This window comes from Alexandromys fortis, unplaced genomic scaffold (genome assembly GCF_014885135.2).
Source record: "Alexandromys fortis isolate MF-2015 unplaced genomic scaffold, M_Fortis_MF-2015_v1.1 scaffold_186, whole genome shotgun sequence".
NCBI lineage: Eukaryota > Metazoa > Chordata > Mammalia > Rodentia > Cricetidae > Alexandromys > Alexandromys fortis.
Window position 1 is genome coordinate 184,569 of NW_026068067.1, and position 24,953 is coordinate 209,521.

Sequence of the window (24,953 nt, forward strand, 5' to 3'; positions counted from 1 at the left end):
CTTATTTCTCAGGAACGTGGATTCTTATATAACCAGAATCATCAAAAGGATAAGTATCTTCAGTCATTCAGCAATCAGAAGCAGGACATTGGACTTTACTGCTGCACAACCCACAGCCCCCACGCAAGCTTCTCTGGTTGTTCCGTTCATGGCCTTTAATTTGTTTTTTTTTTTTTTTCTTGTTCAGCATAACACACAGGACTGTTGTTCATTGCTTTTAGCTGTCCTGTCTTTGGTTTCCTCTAAAGCAGGAACATTTCCTTGCTTTCTTTGTCTTCCATGATGCTAAGGTTCTCAAGAGCTCAGGCTATTTTGCAGAGAGCTCCTGTGTGCCTGGGCTTCCCTTTAGATGAGATTATACATTTTCTACATAAACGCAACGTGAGGGCTGTGTTGAGCAATGACTGGAGCCTGTGGCCAGGCTGGCTGAAGAGTGTTGTCTTGGCCAGGGGGAGGCTCGCGCACAGAGGCTCTTTGCTGCGCTGAGTCTTCTTGGTTCTTTCATTTTCTAGATTCTGTAGTACTCCTGAGCTCCCTTGTCTTCTTTACCTGACTTGCTCTCCTCCCTCTGAGCCGGTCATAGTGAGCAGGGAGTGGACGTGGAAAAGGCCCCCAGCCAGAGAGAGGCCATGGAGGTAGCAGGTCAGGGACCCCAGTGTGATTATCACTCATGCTGTGGCAGCAGCCAGGGCATGGCCGCAGGAGCAAGACTGAGAACAGCAACTGAGCCAGGCCCGGGGCTCTGCTTCCCTTGATGGTTGCAGCTGAATCGCATTTAGGCTGAGAGACCAAGGTGAGAGGCTTGCAGGGAATGCAGAAAAGTCAGGAGAGGGCTACAGAGACGGAGCCTTCAGTAGAGAAGGCTGAGAAAGGATTTCTGACAAGCACCAGGGAAGCTTTGTAGGAAAACCTTCCTGTGACCTTTGCTCAGGGGCCCTGACACCCTCCCCTCGACGGTCTGCAGAGTAGGAACAAGTCTCAGACCTTTAACACTGGTCAGCTCGCTAACTCGCTTGCTCAGACTGTTATGTTTCCTTTGTCTTGTTCCTTACCGCCCCACCCTGCTTATGGCACGTGCCAGGCACATAGGCTGATATGAGGGCCTTGCTCACTTGCCCTTAGTTGTAAATGGTAACACACCGTGTTGGTAGTATACAGTTTGTCAAGCCGTTTTCCTGACTGTGCGTGTTGAAGAGAGGGCAAACAGTCACTAGACACATTCTTGGGGACGTCTCTAAAGCATGTTTTCATGAGATTCCATCGTCTGTGGGCTGTTTGCTGGTGTGTGTGCTTTATGTTGTATTCTGGTCTTCATACCAATAAGCACGAGAGAAGGAAGAAAACGGAGGCCGGAGAGAATCTGAGAGGGGAGTGAAAACGAGCTCGCAAACTTTGGGCTACTTTATGCGCAGTTGCTTAAGCATGGAGACCGCATCGTCTGCCATGTGCCTGCCTGATTGCTGTCTATGCTGATAAGAGAATCTTGAACTTGACCAGATGATGACACATGATTTATAAATTATTGGCACAACTTACTTCCTCACCAACAGGATTTAAGAGTGGCTGTGCTCTTTAGCTGTGCCAACACCTACAACTTCCAGGCTTTATAATATCACCTATTTGAAGAATCCGAGGGAGAGGTTATTGTGGTTTGATGACATCACTGTGACTTAGATAGAGGCTGAGCATATTTTCCTGTGGGTTTAAAAAAGCATCGTTGTTTTGTTGTGACAGGCTCTTACTATTAAACTCACTCCCGACTTGTCCTCTCGGTGCTGGGACCGTAGCTGTGTGCCACCACACCCGGCTTCGTGTGCTCCGTGAGCTCCCCTGTCAATTGCTTAGCTACATCTTTTGTTTAACTTCCAAACTGAGTATTTATTCATTATTGGCGGATTGAAAACTGTTATAGATTGCACACACTAATTCTTTACGGTTAAAGGATTGTATTTACATCAGCACATTGCTTTATATTTTATTTAAGAATACCTTCTGATTGACAAGTTTTTTTTATATGATTTTTGTCTTAGTAAGGGTTTATTTTGCTGGGATGAAACACCAAGAGAAAAGGCAGCCTGGGGAGGAAAGGGCTTACTTAAACTTTTGCCTCCACAACACAGTCCATCGTGAAGAGAAATCAACACGGGAAGTCACCCCAGGAACCTGGAGGCAGGAACTGAAGCCGGGGCTGTGGAGGAACAAGGTGCACTGCACTGCTCTGCGTGACTTGCTCATCTCATTTTCTTACACATCCAGGAACACCAGCCCGGGGATGACACTGCTCACAGCGAGCTGGGTTCTCCCACATCAATCATTAATTTAAAAAAAAAATGCACCGCAGACTTGCCTGCAAGCAGAATGATGGAGGCCTTTGCTCAACTGCGATTCTTCTTTGCAGATATTCTAGCTTGTATCAAGGAAATGCCTATCCGAATATGAGATGTGTTTCTTGGAAGCAGCAGAAAGGTGGACACTGGTTTCTAATCCAATCTGCTAGTCTGTGCCTTTTTATTGGGGATATGAGGTTATTAATGTAGAGTGTTGTTAATGAACAGTGTGCGTTGATTCCTGCTAATTTGTTGCTGTGATGTGGATTTTGATGATTTACTGTTCTGTGACTATTATTTTCTTGGTCAACATCTTTGGACTAAATTGTTCCTTCTAGTGCCTTCTTAGACCTGGACTTACAGAAATCAGTTAGACTTCATTTTATTGTGCAATGTTTTTGTTTCCTCAATAGTTGTGATTGATGGTTTTGCTGGATATAGTAGTATGGGCTGGCATTGGTGGTCTTTTTTTTCCCCTTTTCTTTAGGTATATTGTATTTTTACAAGGCTTTTAAAATTGTTTTATTGAGCTATATGTTTTTCTTTGCTCCCTTCCCTTCTACTCTCTCCCATGGTTCCCAAACTCAAAATTTAATCAGGAGATCCTGTTTTTTTTTTTTTTTTTCCTACTTTCCATGTAGATAAGATCCTGTATACCTCTCTTAGGTGTTTAGGTTCTCTGGGATTGTGAAGTGTAGAAACTGGTTTTTCTTTTCTTCATGTCTAAAAGCCACTAATGAGTAAGTACATATGATATTTATCTTTCTGGGTCTGAGATACCTCACTCAAAATGATGTTTTCTAGCTCCATCCATTTGCCTGCAAATTTCAAGATGTCATTTTTTTTCTGCTGTGTAGACTCAATTGTGTAAATGTACCACATTTTCCTTATCTATTCTTTGGTCGACGGGCATTTAGGTTGTTTCTAGGTTCTGGCTATGACAAACAATGCTGCTATGAACATAGTTGAGCACATGTCCTTGTGGTATGATTGATCATCATTTGGATATATACCCAAAAGTGTTATTACTGGGTCTTGAGGAAGGTTGTTTCCTAATTTTCTGAGAAATTGCCATACTGATATCCAAAGGGGTTGTAACAGCTTGCATTCCCACCAGCAATGCAGGAGTATTTCCCTTTACCCTACATCCTCTCCAGCATAAGTTGTCATTCGTGTTTTTGATCTTGGCCATTCTTACAGGTGTAAGATGGAATCTCAGAGTTGTTTTGATTTGCATTTCTCTGATGGCTAAACTGATTGACAAGTTTGAGATTTCAGTGTGGTGGCCTTAGTCAAGACTTTAATTATGTTTTAAATTTGCTTTAAGAAACACATCCCGGGGGCTGGAGAGATGGCTCAGCAGTTAAGAGCATTGCCTGCTCTTCCAAAGGTCCTGAGTTCAATTCCCAGCAACCACATGGTGGCCCACAGCCATCTGTAATGAGGTCTGGTACCCTCTTCTGGCTAACTGTATAAATAATAAATAAATATTTATAAAAAAAGAGAAAGAAACACGTCCTGCCAGGCGGTGGTGGCGCACGCCTTTAATCCCAGCACTCGGGAGGCAGAGGCAGGCGAATCTTTGTGAGTTCGAGGCCAGCCTGGTCTACAACGGGAGTTCCAGGACAGGCTCCAAAGCTACAGAGAAACCCTGTCTCGAAAAACAAAAACAAAACAAAACAACAACAACAAAAGAAACACGTCCCTCTCCAAAGCCCATACATGTCTTTCTCTATACTTATGCCTTACCATTGGGGTTTTCCTCTCCTAGTCACTTTGCCTATGTCTTTGTTTATATCAGCGGTACTTTGGATTAACTTAGGGCGTGGCACGAACCTCTAACACTGAGCGCTAGGTCCATTTCTTTGCTGATGTTGTTATTTTTACTATGAGATAGGGTTATGCGAAATTGACCAGGGAGGACTTGACTCTATGATCCCTCTCCCCCCACCTTCTGAATAGCTGCACTTGCAGGCATTTACCGCCACGACTAGTTATACCTTCAGATTTAAAACGTGTCTCTTGTAGACAGCATGCCATGGAATCTTGTTTTTCTACTGTCTGACAATCTCTGTTTTGAAACGTTGAAATGCTTAGCTCATGTATATCTAATGTAATTATTGCTGATTCAGTTTAAGTCCATTAGCTTGCTTTTTGTCTTCCATTTATTTCTTATGGTTGCTGTTGTTTTGTTTTTAACATTTTTCTATTCCTTAATGTCTGCTTTTTAGGCGTTTGTGGGATCTTCTGCTATTTAATGTTCACTCCTCCCCCGCCCCCCTCACTTTGGTGTCTTTTTCTAGAACGTATGCTGTCCTGTGATTTGTAGTATAATGGTGCTGTTGTGTGCTCGTTTCTTCTTTCTTCGAGGGGAGCATTTCTGTTTCAGCCTTCTCAGGTACTTGTCACTCTCAATCCCAGCTGACACGTATGCACCAAATAGGTAGTGTATACGGGGCGGGGCTAAGGGTTAAAGTAGGGCTGTTAGCGAGAGAGACATGAAATCCTCAGTCGTTTGTGTAGAAAGGAAATTTTCTCAGCCAAGGAGAGGTATGATTTGAGACTCAGAGTCTGAACAGGAACTGGGCAAGTGAAGGAGGGGCCAGCTTGCTCCAGCTGTGTGCGTGAAGACCCAGCAACAGCAGGAGGGATTGGCATTCTGTTCAGGGGACATTAATACATTAAGCCTGGCTGGAGAGGAGTGTGAGATTGTATTTATGGAGAGAGCAGGGCCCACATCAGTAAAAGGATTAGCAACTTTGGAAATTTCTATTTTCCGATTGAATTAGGATTCTAGAGCTGTGTCTGTGGTATTCTGGTCATTAATATTCATTAACCGAATGAAAAGACTTTGAGCAGATCTACTGCACATAAAACACGTGCCTCTCCCATCCGGTTTCATGTTTCAGCTTCTACTGGGGAAGATTCTTCCTGTTTCAGTAAAGGAGTTTTTGTTTTTGGATTTTGTTGGGAGGGGAGAGAAAGGCATCTCATTCCAGAGGCATGCCTCTTTAATATAGGACGTGCAAGGAGTTTTCCCAAGGATCCCTGGGAAAGAGGAGGAAGCTCCAGTTTCCCCAAGTTTGGATCTGCCACAGATGAGACTACCATCTTCCGAGTAAGGAAGTCCTTCCCTTTTCCTAGCCTCAGTTTCCTCTTCATGATAGTGAGGGATCTGAGTCCACATAAGAGCCGCTTCCAGTGTGGACCGTTCTGTGGTTTATCAGTCATCAGTGCCTCAATGAGAATTGTTTTCATCCCTCTTGCTAACCGTGAGAACTTCCAGAGAGAACTCACAGGAAACAGAGCACTGTGTATACATAACAATATGGATATGGCCTCTACTAAAGAGAGACAGAAATCACTTCAACACAGCTTAGCAATAAAGGAACATTATTCTTGTACCTGGGGAGAGGGGTGCCATGGTAACTCGGGAAAGCACAGGGGTAGGCTCCAGAAAAGGACCAGACCTTAAAATAAGAAGAACCTGCTGTGGGAACGCCACACATGGGGCCGTTGATCTGTAGGCCTGGCAGACAGAATGATGTCTCTTGCCCTGGGTTCTGGGTTTTTACTGGTGGCATTGTCTATGGAATCTATGGAAACACGGACTTGCCAAGTCACGGCTGGTCCTGAGGCGTGGCCTTGACGAAGTTCTTTTGCCCACTGGGTGGAGGTGATGTGGATGTTTGAGCTCCTGGAAGGATCTGGACAAATGAAGGTACACATGTGTGACAGAAGTCACCCACACTGAAAAGGCAAAACAAAATATATGTATTTTTTTTTGAGGCTGCCTTGCTGGGCTGAGAACCAGCCTTGCCCATGGTTGACCCTTATTGAAACTTCACAGGAGAATCTATGGCTCCCAGCTAACTCAAGATGGGAACAGAAGAGGAATGAGATACGCTTACTCAAAATGTAAGTTAAGGGGCATTAGTAGTCAAGCACAGTCCTTTCTAGATACTGAGACTAGTGGGCAAAAGCACATCCGAGGCTCAAAGCAAGCGAAGAGGTCTGGGCCCAACAGTGATTTTTGGCTCTACCCTCAATATCCCCATTTCTCAGTACACTTTTCTCCATCTTTGTTCGCAGAGTGAAACTGTCCCAAAGCCAAGAGTCTAGGGCTCCCGAACGCCATCAGGATGGTGGGTGAAGGCCCCTACCTCATCTCAGACCTGGATCGGCGAGGCCAGCGGAGATCCTTTTCTGAGAGATATGATCCCAGCCTGAAAACCATGATCCCAGTGCGGCCCCGTGCAAGGTGAGGCAGGAGGGGGATGGAGGTGGGCAGGGCCCCAGGGGTCCCAACCTCTGCTTTCCATGTGCCCTCCCGTCTGTCCTTTATTCACCCAGTCAGCCACACAGCTGCTCACTTCTGGGTCACTAACTTCTATCCTCTTCCTGTGGTTGGAGAGACGAAGACAGACCATGTTAGAGGAGCTTTTCCTATGCTGAGATGGCCCACAAAGTTTATAAACTTTTCATTCAGTTTTATCTTTGCCCTTCCTTCCTTCCTTCCTTCCTTCCTTCCTTCCTTCCTTCCTTCCTTCCTTCCTTCCTTCCTTCCTTCCTTCCTCTTTCCTTCCTTCCTTTCTTCCCTTGTGAGTTGCCATCTGGGTGCTGGGAATTGAACCCGAGTCCTCTGGATGAGCAGAGGTGGTCTTAACCGCTGAGCCATCTCTCCAGCCCTCAAAAGAAATTTTTAAAAAAGCAAAACAAACAAATCAACAAAAGCAAGAACAACTCAAACGAAAACAAAAACCATCAATCTCTTCATTTCTCCTTTCCTGCTTCTCCAACGCCTCTTCATTTATCCTGGTGGCATTGGGAGTGGTGTGCCACATAGTACACCCTTTTGTCCAGTCACCTTTATGAGCAATGCTCATTGCAATGAGTCCCTGGTCTGGTTCAAGGCCCCTGGTTTCTGGTGCACCATCATTACTGGGTCCTCACCTGGAATCTTATGGATAACCTGCGGCCTCCCTGAGTCATGGAGGCCCTGTTAGTATTTTTCCACAGGACCAGTCCCTTCAGGAGCTCCAGCAGGTCCTAGATGGGGTAGATGTTAGGGTGGGTCAACCCCAGGCCTGGCTGTGGGCCTGGGTGGTTGCCTAGCTGGTCAGCCCTGGCCACTGGAGCCACCCACCTCAAGTGAGGGGTAGAACCAGCTCTCCTATGCCCATGCCATCATGGTTGGTTCTCTGTGATCTGTGGGGTGGGACCATCTCTCCCCAGAGGAGGGATCAGCTTTCCCATGAAGGTCAGGGCCAGCTCTCTTGCGATGGTGTCCAGCGAGAGGCATGACCAGCTTTCTCTGGGCCAGTGAAGGGTGGGGGCCTGTTCAGTATGTCCCTCTGATTTCATCATGCATGGTTCCTATGGCCCCTGAGGTGACATGGGCCACAGACATCAACACAGCCCTCAGCTGCAGCTAGACTATGGATCCAGACATGAATGGCCTTTGGCAGCAATTTGGCCGTAATGGCATCCCTGGCTCCAGGTGGAAGCACTGGCCACTCAGGTTTTGATGGCTCTGGCAGCTCAGCCTTTATTCTTAGCAAACTGTCCCACCAGTCCATATTTATTCTACATATTTTTCATTTTTTATTGTGTGAGTGTGATACCCTGGTCACCAACATGACATTGCTGCATGTGAAGCTGGAGAGACGTACAGTGGCTCCCCACTCCTGGATATTCCCATCCAAAGAATGGGAGGAAAACCTAAGAAGATAGGGACAGTGATGGAAATGCTCACTTCAACAGCATGTTGGTTAAAACTGGAACAATCAGTGTGGACCCCATGCAGGATGTCGGGCAAATTAATGCAACATTCTGTAGTTTTTGACATATAATCTAATAAGTGTATTAAAAATTATAACCAAAAGTAGTAAAATAGGTAGTGTTCAGTTTGGGCATGGTTACCTTTGATTTCAGGATAATATATTTAAATGTATGCTACTCAAGTTTGAATATTGGCTGGCCTGCATCTTTCTACAGCTTTCACCATCTGTTCTCCTGAGCTGTGGTAAGCTAGACCAAGAACTACCCAAAGGGGTGATGAATGCAAGCCCCAGGGTCCACACATGACTGTGATGGGTATTGGGGCAGTGAGCCAGGCACCCAGGAACACGAGAATACCATTTGCTCTAGGTTGGCACCCAACCCCGTGGATGATGCTGGCCTGCTGTCCTTTGCCACGTTTTCCTGGCTCACACCTGTGATGATTCAGAGTTACAAGCACACGCTGACTGTGGACACCCTGCCCCCACTCTCACCATATGACGCATCTGACATCAACGCCAAGAGGTACGAGGGTCCCCAAGGGGTGGCATTGTAAGCAAGGGGTCCCAAGAATTCTGTGTCCCCTGTGGAAACTGACACCTTCTCAGTAGCTGCTCATTGAGATGTGAGCTGAATTGCTTGCCCTTCTTGGCCCGATCTCTGGGAAAAGTGTGGCTGGGTAGAAAGGACATAGAGGACCATAGTGTGAGGCTGGGGGCTATAGGAGCAGCACTGTGGACAGTTAGTTGGGGACTTGCTTTACTCTGTGCTGTCTGGAGCTCGCCTTGGGTGCTGCATACAGCTCTAGGCATCATTTCTGGCTTTATTTTTTTTAAATATCATTATTGTATATCTGTATTACAAACTGCCCATATTAGCCAATTTTGACTTGTGAAAATGTACCACTGGTCCAAACTAATTGATGTGAGTTGTAGTTTAGTAATGTTTAAGCAGTAATACTATTCTACAACATGTTCCTGTTCCCCTACCAGTGGCTGACACCATTAGCATGCTGGTGACCCTGCTCAGATTGTTTTCTGCTCTGCAACCACAACCTGTTCTGCCATTGTTTGCAGAAAATGCCTAGTTTGCTTTCCCACACACAGGCCATGATGGTGTTTTGTTTGTTTGTTTGTTTGTTTTATTTTTGTAAGACAAGCTCTTACTGTGTCGTCTTGGCTGGCTTAGGACTCACTCTGTAGACCAGGCTGACCTAGAACTCAGAGAACTTCACTTGCCTCTGCATTCCAAGTGGTGGGATTAAAGGCATGCACCACCATGCCCAATCCAGGCAATGCTTTCTGTGTTGAAGTTAAAACATAGAAACTGAGGATGGAGAGATGGCTCAGTGTTTAAGAACACCGAGACCTAGGATTGGATTCCCAGCACCCAGAACTATCTATAACTGTATGGGATCCAATTCCCTCTTCAGGGGTGCAGCTATATAAGTAACCAAACACCCACATACATAAAACAAATAAATCTCTTAACAAATTTAACATACTTGTGTGCCTGCCACCTTGCCCTTTCCAGGTGAAAATTTATAAAGACTTGTTCACGTCTGCACGAAGACACCAATCTCCTTCATTCTTTGCTTTTTATGTGCATGAGAGTTTGGCTTGTATGTATGTATTGGGACCATACACGTATTTGCTGCCAGAGAGGTCAGAAGGGAGTGTCAGATCCCCTGGAAGTGGGGTTACAAACTGTTGTGAGCTGCCACACGGATACTGAGAGTCAAACCTGAGTCCTCTGCAAGAGCCACAGGTGCCCTTAGCTGCAACCATCTCTCTAGAACCAGGCCTCAGTCGCTCTGATACTTGCATTGAAATTGGTGCTGAGGACCCGTAATGTCTTGACCAAGGCAAGGTCCTCAAAACTGCTACCTTTCTTTGTCCTGGAGATTGCCCTAACTTTGGCCACACGGTCCAAAGTATGACACATCCTGGAATATATAATAAAGGGGATGAGCGCAAGTTTTCGTCTCGAAGTTGCTTCTAGGGAAAGAATTGCCCTGCCCATCATCCCTTCCCTGAAGAAATCTCAGCTGCTGATACTTTCTCTACAGTCTTGAGGAGGTTTCTAGAAAGCTCTGAGGGGCCATACCAGTGTCTGTGTGCTGCTGGATTGTCCTTCCAGCTTTCCAGCTAGTGTTTCCCATTAGGGATTTTTTTTTAAATCGTTTCCTGCCCAGCATCAACTGCTGCTTTTTTCTCAGCCGATTTCACTCAGGCCGGGAGATTAAGCACCAAATAAATTCTGACTGCTCAATGATGTGTCCAACTTCACCCCAGGCCTCTCTTCTAGAATCTGAATTCTATAGTTCCAGTATCAGCAGTACTTGGAGGCCTCACGAATTTCAATATCTAAAGTACAGGGTAGGGCTGGAGAGGTGGCTCAGCGGTTAAGAGTATCACCTGCTCTTCCAAAGGTCCTGAGTTCAATTCCCAGCAACCACATGGTGGCTCATAACCATCTGTAATGAGGTCCAGTGTTCTCTTCTGGCCTGCAGACAGACAGACAGACAGACAGAATATTGTGTACATAATAAATAAATAAATAAATTAAAAAAAAAGTTCAGGGTATTTTTTTTGGGTTTGTATGGATGTAGCATTTTCTTTGCCTATGGGTTGAACGGATCTTCACACACGCTAGGCAAGTGTAAAGTTGCAGTCTTGACCCTCAGCCCCAACCTCATGATGCTCTCTCCTCTCCCCCTCTCCATTCTCATAGTCGCTAAGACTGGGAAACTGGGTTCTACCCTTGGTTCCCATTCTCCTTTCCTCCCACATCTAATCTGCCAGCAAGTCCTGTTGTCATCCCCTAGCAACCTGTCCCCTTAACTTGCCAGCACCGTGCCTCTGGCCTGATGCCCCTCATGTCCTGTGTGATCTTTTCTTTTGCTGTGAGTACCCACAGTCAATCACACTGCCAGCCACCAAGTAATCTGTCAAATATGCCCATTATTTCACCACATTGACCTAAAGACCTGCAGATGCTTTCCTTGCATTTAGAGCATGGTGCCACCTAAGTGCCTCCCGAGACCCGTGAAGTCCCATAAGCGTCTGCTCGGCTGGGCCTCATAGCATCCTTTGCTCATGTGCCATAGACCTGTTGTGTGGGACTCCTTTCAAACCTTTGAAACGGACAGTCCTTTTTGTTTCCTCAAGACAAGGTCCTGCTACATAGCCTAGTCTGGTTTAAAACTTCAAATTATCCTGCCTCAGGTTCCAGAGTACTTGGATTATAGGTATGTAACATCATACTTTGCTAAAAGGTCAGTTTTCCCCAAGGAGGACTTTTAACTCTCTATGGCTACCATCTTCTTCACTATATGGTAGCCACAGAGTAAGGAGGGAAAGACCTGGGTGGTACCTAGTGCAGATATTATCAGCAGCTCTGTCTGGGCATCGCCCCCTTTCTCTGTCCACTCTTTACCTGCCCCGAAGAAGGAGAAAGAGAAGGAAGGAAGGCTGTGTGCCCACAGGCACCAGGTACCGGGACAAGGGCTGTGCCATGCACCTTCACAAGAGTTTGCCCATCAAAGCAGTCCCAGGCGATAGGCAACATGGCCCGCCCGTCCTTTCCCCCTTCCCTTTCTCTCATTGCAGATTTCAGATCCTTTGGGATGAAGAAATAGAGAGGGTGGGGCCGGAGCAGGCCTCTCTGGGCCGTGTGGTCTGGAAATTCCAGAGGACCCGGGTGCTGATGGATGTCGTGGCCAACATCTTGTGTATCATCATGGCAGCTTTAGGGCCGGTGAGTCGGGCTGGCTCTTCCGAACTGTCTCCCAGGTCCCCAGCTGGGGGAAAGCATGTCCTTAGTCACTCTCTCTGAGAGCTGGTGGCTTTGGTGCCTTGTCTTTATCTCTGTGTTCCTTGGGGGCGAGTTTTCATAAAGCCAGTTCCTTGTCAAGTGCAGCCAGCACTGCTTTAAGTAATGAGGAAGTCTGCCTATAAAGTCAGCTTGCTGTAGTTCGAGGCTCCCGTGTGGGGCTCCACCCAGCGGCGCTCCCTTCTCTTCACGGTACTATTTTACAGACAGTTCTCATTCACCAAATCCTTCAGCACATCACCAGCATTTCCTCCGGACACGTCGGGATTGGCATCTGCTTGTGTCTGGCCCTTTTCGTCACCGAGTTTACCAAAGTCCTCTTCTGGGCCCTTGCCTGGGCCATAAATTACCGCACAGCGATCCGGTTGAAGGTGGCCCTCTCCACGCTGGTTTTCGAAAACCTGCTGTCCTTCAAGACTTTGACACACATCTCTGCAGGTGAGGTAAGTGGGGCTGGAACGGGCATACACCTGAAACACTGTTCCTGTTCCTGTTCCTGTGTGGGCTCTGCTGCCTGGATGGAGTACCTGCCTCCTTTTCGCCTGTCCATATCCTGCCCATCACCTGCCCAAGTGAGGAGGTGGAGACTCAAAGCCCAAGAGGATGTCAGACAGAGGAGGGCTCGCATCTGAGCTGCAGAACTTGGAAAGCTGGCGCAGGGGTCGAGGTTGAGACCATTCAACCCCTTTGATCACAGTGAGGACAATAACACTTTATAGAACACACTATAGGAATTTGGGGAAACTGCCGGACAAGCCAAGGAGAGTGAATGCCTGTAATCCCAGTACTCAGGAGATGGAGGAAGAGGCTACGTAGTGAGAACTTGTTCCTTTCTGGAAAAAATATTCCAATTATGTAAGATCTCTGGTGCCAAAGATATACCATAGAACCATGTGCACCGTCCTTCAGAGTTGACATTTTCCTCAAGCCCTTAATCTTTAGTAATGAAATCCTTGCTGCTTACTCAAGAAAAACTCCCTAGTCAAGGAAACCCCACGTGGTATTTGGAGAAAGGACTTGCTTCTCTTTCCCAGTTTCTCCTTCAGAGTATTCAAATTATCTTATGTCAATTATGAGTAGATTCTTTTTTGTTCTTTTGGATTTTTCGAGACAGGGTTTCTCTGTGGCTTTTGGTTCCTGTCCTGGAACTAGCTCTTGTAGACCAGGCTGGCCTCGAACTCACAGAGATCTGCCTGCCTCTGCCTCCCAAGTGCTGGGATTAAAGGCGTGCGCCACCACCGCCCGATGAGTAGATTCTGTATGGAATGAAACCCAGGCTGGGGACAGGGCTCAGCAGAATGCTGTACAGAGCTCTGGGTCCCATCCCCAACACCATGCAGACCAGGTGTGGTGGTTTGTGCCAGCAACCCCAGCAGTTAGAAGGTGGAGGCAGGAGGATCAGAAATTCAAAGTCGTGCTGAGCTGCACTGCAAATCTGAGGTCGGCCTGGGATACACAAGACCATTTTCATAAAATAAAATAAAATAAAATAAAATAAAAAAAACGGATTTATCTCACTTTATCTAAAAGGAGTTTAGAAGAAGGCAATTCAGGGATGGGGGGATGCTTTGCGAGCCTCCTCTTCCTTCATCATTTTCTTGTTGCTTGTCTCTCCTAATGGCTCAGGATGGTTGCAAGAAATCCAGCCACACTGACCTTTTCAGAAGGTCAGCAGGAGGGAGAGAAAAACACAAACAAAGGTCTCCCTTTAAAATCTCTTCCCAGGCCCCGTTCTATGCTTTGGCTCATCCGTCACTTTTCAACCCCACAGTCACATGGCCACACTCTGCACAAAGGAGGCAGAAAGGTCTGTTCCTCCCTCTCTTTTTCCTCCCCTCCTCTCCCTTCATCTCTCTCCCTTTTCTTCCTTGACTGTTTGGAGACACAATTTCACTGTGGAGACCAAGCTGGCCCTGACTCAAGATCCTCCCAGGTGCCGGAATCACGTGCATGGGCCACCATACCCACAGGGAGTAGTCTTTTAGTTGGGCATGTTGGCACCTCGAGTAAAGCAGAATTGTGTTAATCAAGACATAAATAGGGCCCAGTTTGCTACCGAACCCCATCGTATCTCTTTGTAGTTCTCCTCTCTGGGATCTTCAGTTCTAAGAAACTGGCCACCTGAAGTCATGTCAGAGTGAGACCACACAACTCGTCTCATTGGTCCCTTGATGTGCCCCACCTCCTACCAATCAGAAAGCTTCCAGAAGGGTCCCAAGCCTGAACCTATGTGCTTTCTTTCTAGGTGCTCAATATACTATCAAGTGATAGTTATTCCTTGTTTGAGGCTGCCTTGTTTTGTCCCTTGCCAGCCACCATCCCCATCTTAATGGTCGTTTGTGCGGTGTATGCCTTTTTCATTCTGGGGTCCACAGCTCTTGTCGGGATATGCGTGTATATCATATTCATCCCCATCCAGGTAAGTCAGGGTTGTGCAGTGTAAAATGCTTGGCATTTGTAATCGGCCTGCACGCTTTTGCTGAGTTGAGTGGAGGGCTTCATTTCTGCAGCACGCACCCATAGCCCACACCTCCATGAGCACAGGTGTTCGTCTTCAGCTGGCCCTGTGTCATTCTCTAAGAACTTGAATTTAAGTGCTCTGGGGGAGAAGGGATGCTCAGGCGGTTTGCCAAAGCTCCCATTCTCCTTTCCTTCATTCTATCACGTGACAGACGCCCAGTGGTTTCCTCCAGGCCAAGGCAGCTGCCACAGTGCAGAGGCAGGACCAGCCTGAGCCTCCCAGCCAAGGCCCCTTAGAGCTTGGCTTGGCGCTATCCTCTGATCCCTGCATTTTTAGGCCAACTGCAATTCAGCAGTTCTCCCTGAACACAGTTGCTTGTACCTCGATTTCAGATGTTTATGGCCAAGCTCAATTCAGCTTTCCGAAGATCCGCAATTTCAGTGACAGACAAGCGAGTTCAGACGATGAATGAGTTTCTGACCTGCATCAAGCTGATTAAAATGTACGCCTGGGAGAAATCATTTATAAACACGATTCACGGTAAGATGAGCAGCTGCTTCACGAAGCACTTACATGGGTAGAATGTGCTCTTTTAAGGGGTTCCTAAGGCTCTGCAGGGCCAGGCATTGCAGCCGGGGGCAGGGGCAGGGCACTGAAGGTACTCTTGTAGGTCAGAGGATTATTTTCAAGGATTGTAGCAATTTTTTAATAGACCCAGACATCTGTTCTAATGAACCCAAGGGTGAGCAGCATATGGTTTCACGTTTTCTAGGGCACAGGAAGTGTAGTGCTGGCCAGTTCCCCTTACAAAAATAATCCACAAACATATTGGAGCCGTAAAGGAGCTGTGTCAGGCTATTTCCTTGACTTAGAAGATGTTTACACAACACCCCCCCCACACACATCACACATCACACAAATCACACACCACACACAAATATACACACACTACACCCCTCACACAGCACACACACATATACACACACCACACACACACATATACACATACCACCACACACAAACACCCCCCCCACATACACACATTACCACATACACACACCACACATACACCCCCACACCACACACAAATATACACACACTACACCCCTCACACACCACACACAAATATACACACACTACACCCCTCATACACACACACCACACATACCACACAAATCACACACCACACACAAATATACACAACTACATTTCTTACACACCACACTCACATACACACACATCACACATTACCACACATACACACACCCCCACACCACACACAAATCACAGATCACACACAAATATACACACACTACACCCCTCACACACCACACTCACATACATACCACACACACATATACACACCACACACATACACACATTACCACATACACACACACCACACACACATACACCCCCCACACCATGTCTCCTTGATCCCAGTGACTTTTTGTCCTTAAAAGGCCCACTGACACAGTGCTTCTTGAGCAGCTATGAGGATGCCTTTGTAGATTTTTTTTCCAGGTAATATTAAGCTTTTTTCAGACAAATCTAAATGTAAATTTTCCCTCCCCAGCATTGTTTTACTTAGGGCAGAGCTTGGGAGAGTCTATGCCCTTCTTCCCTTCCTCCTGTCACTCAGTCCCACCCCAAGCCAGGCTGGAGAACCCACTGGAAGGGCTCCCGAGAGGGCACTGGAGAGCTGCCAGGTTTATGGCCTTTGCCTCAAGCAGTTTCCCTCCGCACACTCCAAAGACCCAGGGACTCCAGATTTCTTCTAACGGAAGCATAGCTTTTCTGGCTCTCAGGTGGAACCCAGGATTCTCCCTTCCCTGTAGACCCTGGAGGTCCATGGAAGGTCAGACAGGCTCCCCTAAGGTGGGGACAGGGTAGCCCCTCAGGAGAGTTAGCAGGGGATAGAAGGTCTCTTGAGTGACGTTCACACAGGGTGGGGCTGTCCAGGCCTGCCACTCCTCCTCTCACACGCCCTCCTGCATGTGTACTTTGCTTTGAAGCCGATACCCTCCGGGCTGGTCCATCACAAGTGTCCTTCCCTATCCGACACAGACCCCCAAAATACCCAGCTCCAAGATGCACTGGACCCCTCGAGAAGAGCAGCCAGGCTGTGTAGCAGGCAATCCCCAACCTTCTCTGTGAGGAGGCAGGAGGCCATCTCCTGGTTGTCCTTCAGCAGCTGCAGAGGTTGTACCACTAAGTGTACACCTTGACTGCAGGGACAATTACAGAGTTGCCGATGTGACTTCAGGTGGGGTCACTCCAGGGCCAGAGTCACTGTTCCCTTCAGCTCTAGGATCTGCCCTTGTGTCTAGGCATTAGCATAAAATTGGGGTGAAGCTGTACTTGTGTTTTGGAGACTGATTCTGGAAAACCTGCTTCGGCCCGTGTGGTGGTGCAGGCCTATACTTCAGTTCTCAGGAGACGAGGCAGGAGGATTGAAAGGCCTGTAGTGGCTTGGACCGCACAGTGAGACACTGGGTCCCTTCACCCTGAGCAAAGCAAAGCAAAACAAAACAACCCCCAGAGATAATGTCAAATAAACAAACCTTGCCCCTAAGACAGGAGAAAACCTGTCCCTCGTTGATGGACATCCCCTGGCTGGAACATCAGCCACTCAATAGTCCTTCTTTGAAGATGCAGAAATATTTCCTTCACACTCTAAATTTAATTCAATTTCATTTCATTTCATTTCATTCTGATTCCATTGGACTTAATTCAACGTAACCCACTTCAGTGTAGCTCAAGTCAGAGTGGTTCAATGACTATAGATCAAATTCCCACCATTTGCAGACCCCTGGAGCTGCCCAAATGGCTGGGAAAGGGGTTTCCACGGTTAAGGTTCAGGGGGAAGTGCAGAGCTTAGCTCGAAAATAGCCCCATGTTTGTTGGCTCCAGACGTACCCAGCACCCATCCGCTTCTCTCCATTGCACGACTGTCCTGGGCCAAGCCAGTCTCCCCTCAGAGGTCATGCAGAAGCTGCAGCAGCAGCCGAAGCTGCAGCAGCAGCAGCCCACCTCTCGCCCCCAGCAGCCACTCAGAAGCCACCCAGCAGCCACCTCTCACTTCCCAGAAGCCACCCCTCTTGCTCCAGAGTGACATTTTAAAGTACCAGTCACTACCTCTCCCCTGCTAAAATTCCTTGGTGATTTCTTAACTTACTCAGATCATTCAAATTTAGATCCTTCTAGTGAAATCCAACTCCTTCCTTGGCTTAGTAGATCTGGCATCTGGGGACCTCATTTTCCTGTTACCTTTGGTGACTTTACTCCAGTCATGAGGACCTCTGTTTGTCTCAGGAGCAGCATGTCATACTCCTTCATGTTTCCGGCTCCTTGCCCTGCCATTTCCTCTGTTAGGTGTTCCTTTAGGCTTTGTGTTGACCTTGGGTCTCCCCCCAATTGCTGGCTTCCAGAGACCACCTGGACCAGGGTTCCAAAGCATGTTCACACCCTGCCAGTGTCTCTTTATCATCACTTAGCTCTGGTTATTTCTTTCTGGTCACCGGACACACTTTGGTTTTATTATCACCATTGTTTTCCTTTTGCAACAGTGTTTTAGGGCTGCCTCCATGCCCAGATCCTTTTACCTCAGCTTCCCAAATGGTGGAATTGTACGCATTTACTTCTATTTTTCCTTATTGCTCATCTTCCTCACTGGGAGAGGGCTGTGACTCTGCTTCCTCTGTGTCCCCAGCCCAAGGCATAGCACCTGTCATATAGTAGACACCAAATGCAACTCCCGAATGGTTGAAAATATGGTTGACAGACCATTCCGTAAGGTAAAGTGGGGAGAGTACCTCCAATGACCCGAGAGAAGCTTGGCAGTGAAGGCTGATGGGAAGCCCCTTGGTAGAAGCCAAGGTGCAAATGCTGTGGGTTCTTGAGGTAAAAGGCCCCTGAACAGTAGAGCCCCGGATTCAATCCTGAAACAGAAAACAACTTCCCCTGCTGAGCAGGTCCTGTTGTGTCCAGAACTGGCTTCTCCTTGTCCTACTAGTTAGAAGAATTTGGGACCTGGTGAGTTAAGGACAATACGTGGTGGCCAACAGCGCTTGTGTGAAAGTGCTTTTGCCTAGCATTAGGTTGATTCCCATAAAACCCAGGGGAGTAGTGCAGAGTCCTGGGACACCTGGCAGGGGCCCCACCTTGGATGTCTCTAGGCGACTAGAGGTGCCTGTGACTCTGCAATACTTACAAACATCCTTTTCAGCTCCTTCCCTGCATCTAAACTTAGGGAGCTAGCATATAAAAATTCAAGCATGGAGTCTGGACAGTTGAAGCGCCAGCGTGTGAGGCTCCCTGGGTCCAGACAGCCTTTCCTTCTTCATGCTCTATGCTCTTGCCCTGGGCTCAGCTATGCTCACTCTTGTCTTGTGTAGTCCTGGTCTGACCCCTGTAGGATCTGGTTTATGGCTCAGTCTATGGAGGGAGGGACCTTGGAAACCATCAGCTTGCAGGAGCGCTGAGAGCCTGCTGCTGCTTCTTGGTTTATGTCCTGGGGTTTTGACATTTTTCATCTCACCCTCATTTGGAGGAGAATCAGGCAGAAATAATTTGTGTCTTTTCATTGTATTGTTAACTATTCTATTGCTGCTAAGGCAGCTCTTAGGAGAGATAATTTAACTAGGAACTTGTTTACAGTTTCAAAGTGTTAGTCCGCTATCGTTATGGCTGGGAGAATCGTGGCAGGTAGGCAGGTATGGTGCTGGGGCAGTAGCTGAGAGTTTACATCCTGATCTGTGGGTGGCAGGGAGGGGATGGACAAGACTGGGCCTGGCATGAGTTTTTGAAACCTCAAAGCCAAGCTGCAGTGACACACCTTCTTCAATAAGCCTCCCCCCCCCCCCCCCCCCCCCCCCCCCCCCCCCNACTCCAGCAAGGCCACACCTCCTAATCCTTCTCAAACAGTTCTGCTAACTGGGACCAAGCATTCAAGCATACACACGTATAGGGGCCTTTCTCATTCAAGCCTGCATATCTTTCTTTTTGCTTGTGTGTGTGTGTGTGTGTGTGTAGTTTGCAATATGTATGCATGCTTCTGTATGTATGAGTGCATGTATGTGGAAGCCTGAAGCTGACATTTGACGATGTCTTCCTTGATCTCTCGTCACCATATCCATAGAGGCAGGGTCTCTCACTGAACCTGGAACCTACGATTCCAGTCTAGCTCAGTAACTCTTCCTGTACAGATTTTAGGTGGGATCTCAGGACCCAAATTCTGGTCATAACACTCATGTGGCAACACATTTTTGCCTGCTGAGCCTTTTCCCCAGCCTGGGAGGGATGCATTTCTTAATGTTAGGATTTGGCATGCGAAATAAAATCACCCCCGATTGCCTTCTCTTTTGCAGATATAAGAAAGAGAGAGAAAAATTTACTGAAAAAGGCTGGCTATGTGCAAAGTGGAAACTCGGCCCTGGCTCCCATCGTGTCCACCATTGCCATCGTGTCGACCTTCACCTGCCACATCTTCCTGAAGCGCACGCTCACTGCCCCTGTGGTAAGAGCTCCCTCTAGGCCGTCACGTTAGAAGTGCCCCCCCCCCCCCCCCCCCCCCCCCCCCCCCCCCCCCCCCCGCAGATGCTCTGCTTCCAGACAGCTCAGTCTCAGCTGAGGGTCGTGTTCTACAAAGCCAGCTCCCCGAAACCACAACTCCCAAACTCACCCCTATCCTTGGCAAGGCCCAGGTGAGAAGCCCCTTTCCAACTTGGTCATGCGTGGCATTACAGCTCCCAGTTGTCACATACAAAACCATGCCAGGATTTCACTGGACTAATTCAGTCAACGCAGACCTGGTTGTCAGTGCTAGGGTTTGAGTCCGGTTCCTGTGCGTTATAGGGAAGCCCTGTAACTTACACCTCAGACTCGCATCCAGTTTGCGGACGAGAGCTTAGGCTGACAGTGCGCTCAGGAGAACCTTCCTTGGAACTTACTCTGTCCAGGCAGAGCAGGGGTGGCTGTTAACAGTGAAACACAGTTTTTGGCTCTCCCACCCCACCCCGCCCAGGGAGCCTAGTGAGTACTTGGTTGTTTTTCCTCCTGTGGTATGTGCTATAAACAGGGAACATCAGATTGTTCTTTGGTAGGGAGAAATCAAAGGAATTTGGCCGAGGTTGGAGTTAGGTTCCTCTGAACTTGAGAGCTGGGTCTATCCTGTTTAAACTTGATCCTCTTACTTCCCAGCTATGACTTGTGACAGACCATTGACCACACCTGGCCTTGGTGTCATTATCAGTAAGGAGCCTGGTATTAGGGTATTAGTTCTTGTCAGTGTAGCTGGGAGGAGGGGTGAGTAGTTTGCATAAAGTCCGGGGGATCCTGGGGTGGGGGCCCTTGCATGTTCTACGTTGCCTGCTCTTCCCCAGGCCAGGTGGGCGAGGCCTGAAGCCTCTGAGAGCAAATGGACGAATGTAAGGCATGCGAGCTTTTTTTTTTTTTAAAGATTTATTTATTTATTACATATACAACATTCTGCCTGCATGTATGCCCACACACCAGAAGAGGGCGCCAGATCTCATTGCAGATGGTTGTGAGCCCCCCATATGGTTGCTAGGAATTGAACTCAGGACCTCTGGAAGAGCAGCTGGTGCTCTTAACCACTGAGCCATCTCTCCAGCCCTCAGGCACAAGAGCTTTTAATGAGGGAACAGTGCAGTCAAAGATAAAGAAATGTTGAGCTTGAGGGGAAAATGGCTCCTGGGCCCAGCTAAGATAGTAAACCAAGTGTTTGCAGGACAAGTAGCTAGAGGAAAATTAGAAAAGCAAGGGAGAAGTGTGTGTGTGTGTGTGTGTGTGTGTGTGCAAGGATCAAGCATAGCTAAGTTCATACACAGCACCCAAAGCAGGGACTTCAGGGGGGTCATGATGCAAAGCAGATGCTTTTGCTGGGCCATCCTCTGCTAACTCCATCAACACGCGCATTATTTTTTGTCTGTGAAAGGAGTGGTTTCATTTTCAGGCTCTTTGGACTGTAAGGCTTCGGACCCAGTTGTGAACTCAAAGCCAGGATGAGTGGCAAGAGTGTCCTGCCTGAGTAGAACACTGCTCAATTATTGTGACTGCTTTTGATGATCCCAAACACACACACACACACACACACACACACACACACACACACACACACACACATTTTCTCCTCTAGTTCTATTACATCAAACAAATGAAGCTGAAACCAATTGATGTTAATTTTTCTGACATGATAGTTTAGAAGAAAACATGATCCAAAACAGATCTCTGGATTCAGAGTTTTTTTTTTTGTTTTGTTTTGTTTTTTTGTTTTGTCCTCCTCCTCTGCTAGGGTCATGGCACCTGAGATTGGCTCCCAGGTCTACCAGGTAGCCTGTGCTCTGCCTTTTGAGATCTAGGTTTTTGTTTTGGTGTGTGTGTGTGTGTGTGTGTGTGTGTGTGAAGGGGGTACTTTTTGATTTAGAGAGTTAGGACGAGCTGTAATGATGTCATGGGAGTATCCATTGTTATCCTCTTAGCAATGTGGAATTTGCTCTAACATGGGGCCTGTCCACAGGGTTTGTTTGGCAGCAGACATCACTTGAGATTTGCTAGAGGAAGCTATTTTTCCTTCCTTCCTTCCTTCCTTCCTTCCTTCCTTCCTTCCTTCCTTCCTTCCTTCCCTCCCTCCCTCCCTCCCTCCCTCCCTCCCTTCTTTCTTTCTTTCTTTCTTTCTTTCTTTCTTTCTTTCTTTCTTTTTTGGTTTTTCAAGACAGGGTTTCTCTGTGTAGCTTGACTGTCCTGGAACTCCCTTTACAGATCAGACTGGCCTCAAACTCACAGAGAGCCACCTATCTCTGCCCCCTGAATGCTGGGATTAAAGGCATGAGCCACCAGTGCCTGGCGAGAATGTTATTAATTTCTTAAATGGGGTGGAAAGAAGCTAATAGTTGAAGTCAGACACATGAGAAGATGGCATTTGAGAGAGAGATGAAATTATGCATCTCGGCGCAGCCACGGAAAGCTTCAGTGAGGCGCTCCAATACCCAGAGATACTGCATAGAGCTCTGAGGGAAAACCCCTAGTTTGCGACTTTGGAGCTGTGCACTCCGGAGAAAGATGCTGTGGCCCCAGAGGGTCAGATGCTGCTGGCTGACTTAGGGCAGGAAGTGAGTTAGTCAAATCTACGCTGGGCTTTGAATGAGCGGTCTTGGTTTGAAGAAAGACATGCTATGGATGGATATGGATGAAGCTAGTCTTCCTTATGAATTGACAAGGGGGTACATTTCCCACCATTCTTATGAAAATTCCCAAAGCGAGATAGATTACAAAGGCGCTGCCCGCCCCCACATTGCCAACTCATGGTTTCTGAGCCATGAAATGAAAAAGCGTTCCTCTGTGAATCCCAACTGTGCCACTGTTTCTTAGGTTAGTAAGTACAGACCCCCATGGATAGAACAGCTTGGAGCCAAAGTAACTTGCAGCCCTAAACCCGCGATCCTCTTTCCTTCTTCAGGCCTTTAGTGTGATTGCCATGTTTAATGTAATGAAGTTTTCCATTGCAATCTTGCCTTTCTCGGTCAAAGCAGTGGCCGAAGCCAGTGTCTCTCTAAAGAGAATGAAGGTATAACTAACACTGGGTGAGTAGGGAAGAGATCTCATTTCTGGGGGGGGGGGGCACGGATGATGCTTGGAAGGGGGGATGCTGTTCAGGTCTACGGGGGAGGGGGGCTTGGTCAGGCCTGTGGCTGCGTGGACATGAAGCCGGAATAGTCAGTGTGCAGAGGGGAGAATGAGTGGTGACAGTTTCGAAGGAGGTCTGATGGTTGGGGAGATGACAAAATATTCACACGGGGAGTGCTCCTAACCTCCCCAGCTCGTGCGAGGCATGATTCTAGTTTGCTCCAGCAGTGTGAATGGCCTTTGCACTGAGTCAGCCCCTGTCTGTCCTGTGACAAGTGTGGGGACATGCACCACTCCTCAGGGTCATTCGTTTAGCACTCTATCTATCTACCCATCAAAGACAATCTGAGGCATGGAAGTAATGAAAAGAGGGAAGAGAGAGATAGTCTTTATCCTTAGGAGCTCTCGTTCTGGTACGGGACCAACTGCTCTAGTACGTTATGTACATGGTAAGGTGAAAGTGAGAAGCAAGAATGGCTTTTCATGGCTGAGGTATAGGCAGAACAAGGAGAAGGACAATCTTGCCCATGGGATGACAGGATTGTCTGTGAAATCTGGAGTTATCTCAAGATTCCTGGGTCCCTGCACCCACTTTTATTTATTTATTTATTTATTAAAGATTTCTGTCTCTTCCCCACCGCCGCCTCCCATTTCCCTCCCCCTCTCCCAATCAAGTCCCTCTCCCTCGTCAGCCCAAAGAGCAATCAGGGTTCCCTGCCCTGTGGGAAGTCCAAGGACCACCCACCTCCATCCAAGTCTAGTAAGGTGAGCGGCTTTGTGGGAGCCTAGGCAGTTTGCACCCACTTTTTTTGCTTCTCAATGGTCTAGAGTCCTGTAGAGACTGTCCACGCGATGAGGAGAGAGGCACTCTTGTAAGACGGGACCGGCAGGCTCTCTTTTGCCCCTATAGGTACAAGAATCAACCGTGCTTCCTTCACTCTGTATCCCCATACCGGAAGACAAGGAAAGGTGGTTTAGAGTCAAGGAAGGGTGCTATTTCTTCAATCCTCAACCTTGGCACTGTCCCACCACCTTCATTAAAGTCTCCATCCTTTGCCCTCTGAGCTCACAGTGACTTACAGACCAGTCCTCCGTTTCCCAAGCTGCCTTCCTCAAATCATCATTTCGCCCAGCTCCCAAAGAGCTGTTGAATTACTGGTGTGCCAGCCAGCACTCAGCCGCATGGAATCTGTGAACTCTCGTCTCTTCCCGGACTGCACTTGAGCCCTTATCTCTGGCTCTGCAGTTTCTCCACCTTTGTTTCTCATCCTGTTTCTGCTTTGAGCTCTGTGAGTCGTCAATCCCATCAAGTCCATGGCTTATTTCCTGCCCTGCCCACCTACCCAGACCTTGCTTTGCAAGCTTCCTTATGTGCCATGTGGCCTCGACTCACGCTTCCTGCTTTCTCCTCTGCCTCTTCTCTGCCTGTACGGTGCCTGCACAGACTCAGCTCGGGCACCAAACACATGGACTTCCAAAGAGGGGAATCATGGGTCCCTTCTCTGGCCACGACACTGCATTACACTGATCCTTCATGTCCCCTTCTCACAAACAAGTTTTTCAAGGTCGGGAGTTCTTCCTTATTGATGAGTGTGTTTCTACTTCTACCCCAAAGGCTGACACAGACCATTTAGTAACGCACAAATGTTTTGTTGAGCGGAGTGGGGGAAGAGAACAAAGAGACCGAACAGGGACCCTGGTTTCTTACGTTTCAGTGTCAAACAGTGAAGCCCATCCCCCACGGGCAGATGAGGATGAAATATAGCTCGATCAGCATTCTCCAATGTGGGTGACCCACAGAGGTCTCCGGGTTAAAAGACACCTGTCCCACATAGTTTGAGTCAGTGGACTATTTCTGCTTCAGTACTCCCGGGGGAATAACTTCTGGTCAGTCCTGGATGTTC

The 24,953-nt window shown here is 47.7% G+C and overlaps 1 protein-coding gene across 3 annotated transcripts in view; it reads left to right on the forward strand.

The window, feature by feature from the left end:
- Positions 1 to 6,469: 6,469 nt before the first annotated feature.
- The window catches only part of LOC126487779 (ATP-binding cassette sub-family C member 12), a 60,618-nt gene continuing 42,134 nt past the window's right edge, over positions 6,470 to 24,953 (forward strand). For 2 of the 3 annotated variants that reach the window (XM_050120784.1, XM_050120783.1), the window contains exons 1-8: positions 6,470 to 6,588; positions 8,478 to 8,633; positions 11,720 to 11,867; positions 12,149 to 12,385; positions 14,188 to 14,361; positions 14,796 to 14,943; positions 19,773 to 19,921; positions 22,883 to 22,990. In XM_050120784.1, the coding sequence (XP_049976741.1) occupies positions 6,470 to 6,588; positions 8,478 to 8,633; positions 11,720 to 11,867; positions 12,149 to 12,385; positions 14,188 to 14,361; positions 14,796 to 14,943; positions 19,773 to 19,921; positions 22,883 to 22,990 (1,239 nt within the window). Of the gene's footprint in view, positions 6,589 to 8,477; positions 8,634 to 11,719; positions 11,872 to 12,148; positions 12,386 to 14,187; positions 14,362 to 14,795; positions 14,944 to 19,772; positions 19,922 to 22,882; positions 22,991 to 24,953 lie in introns of all 3 variants that reach the window. The other variant, XM_050120785.1, reaches the window with a different exon arrangement.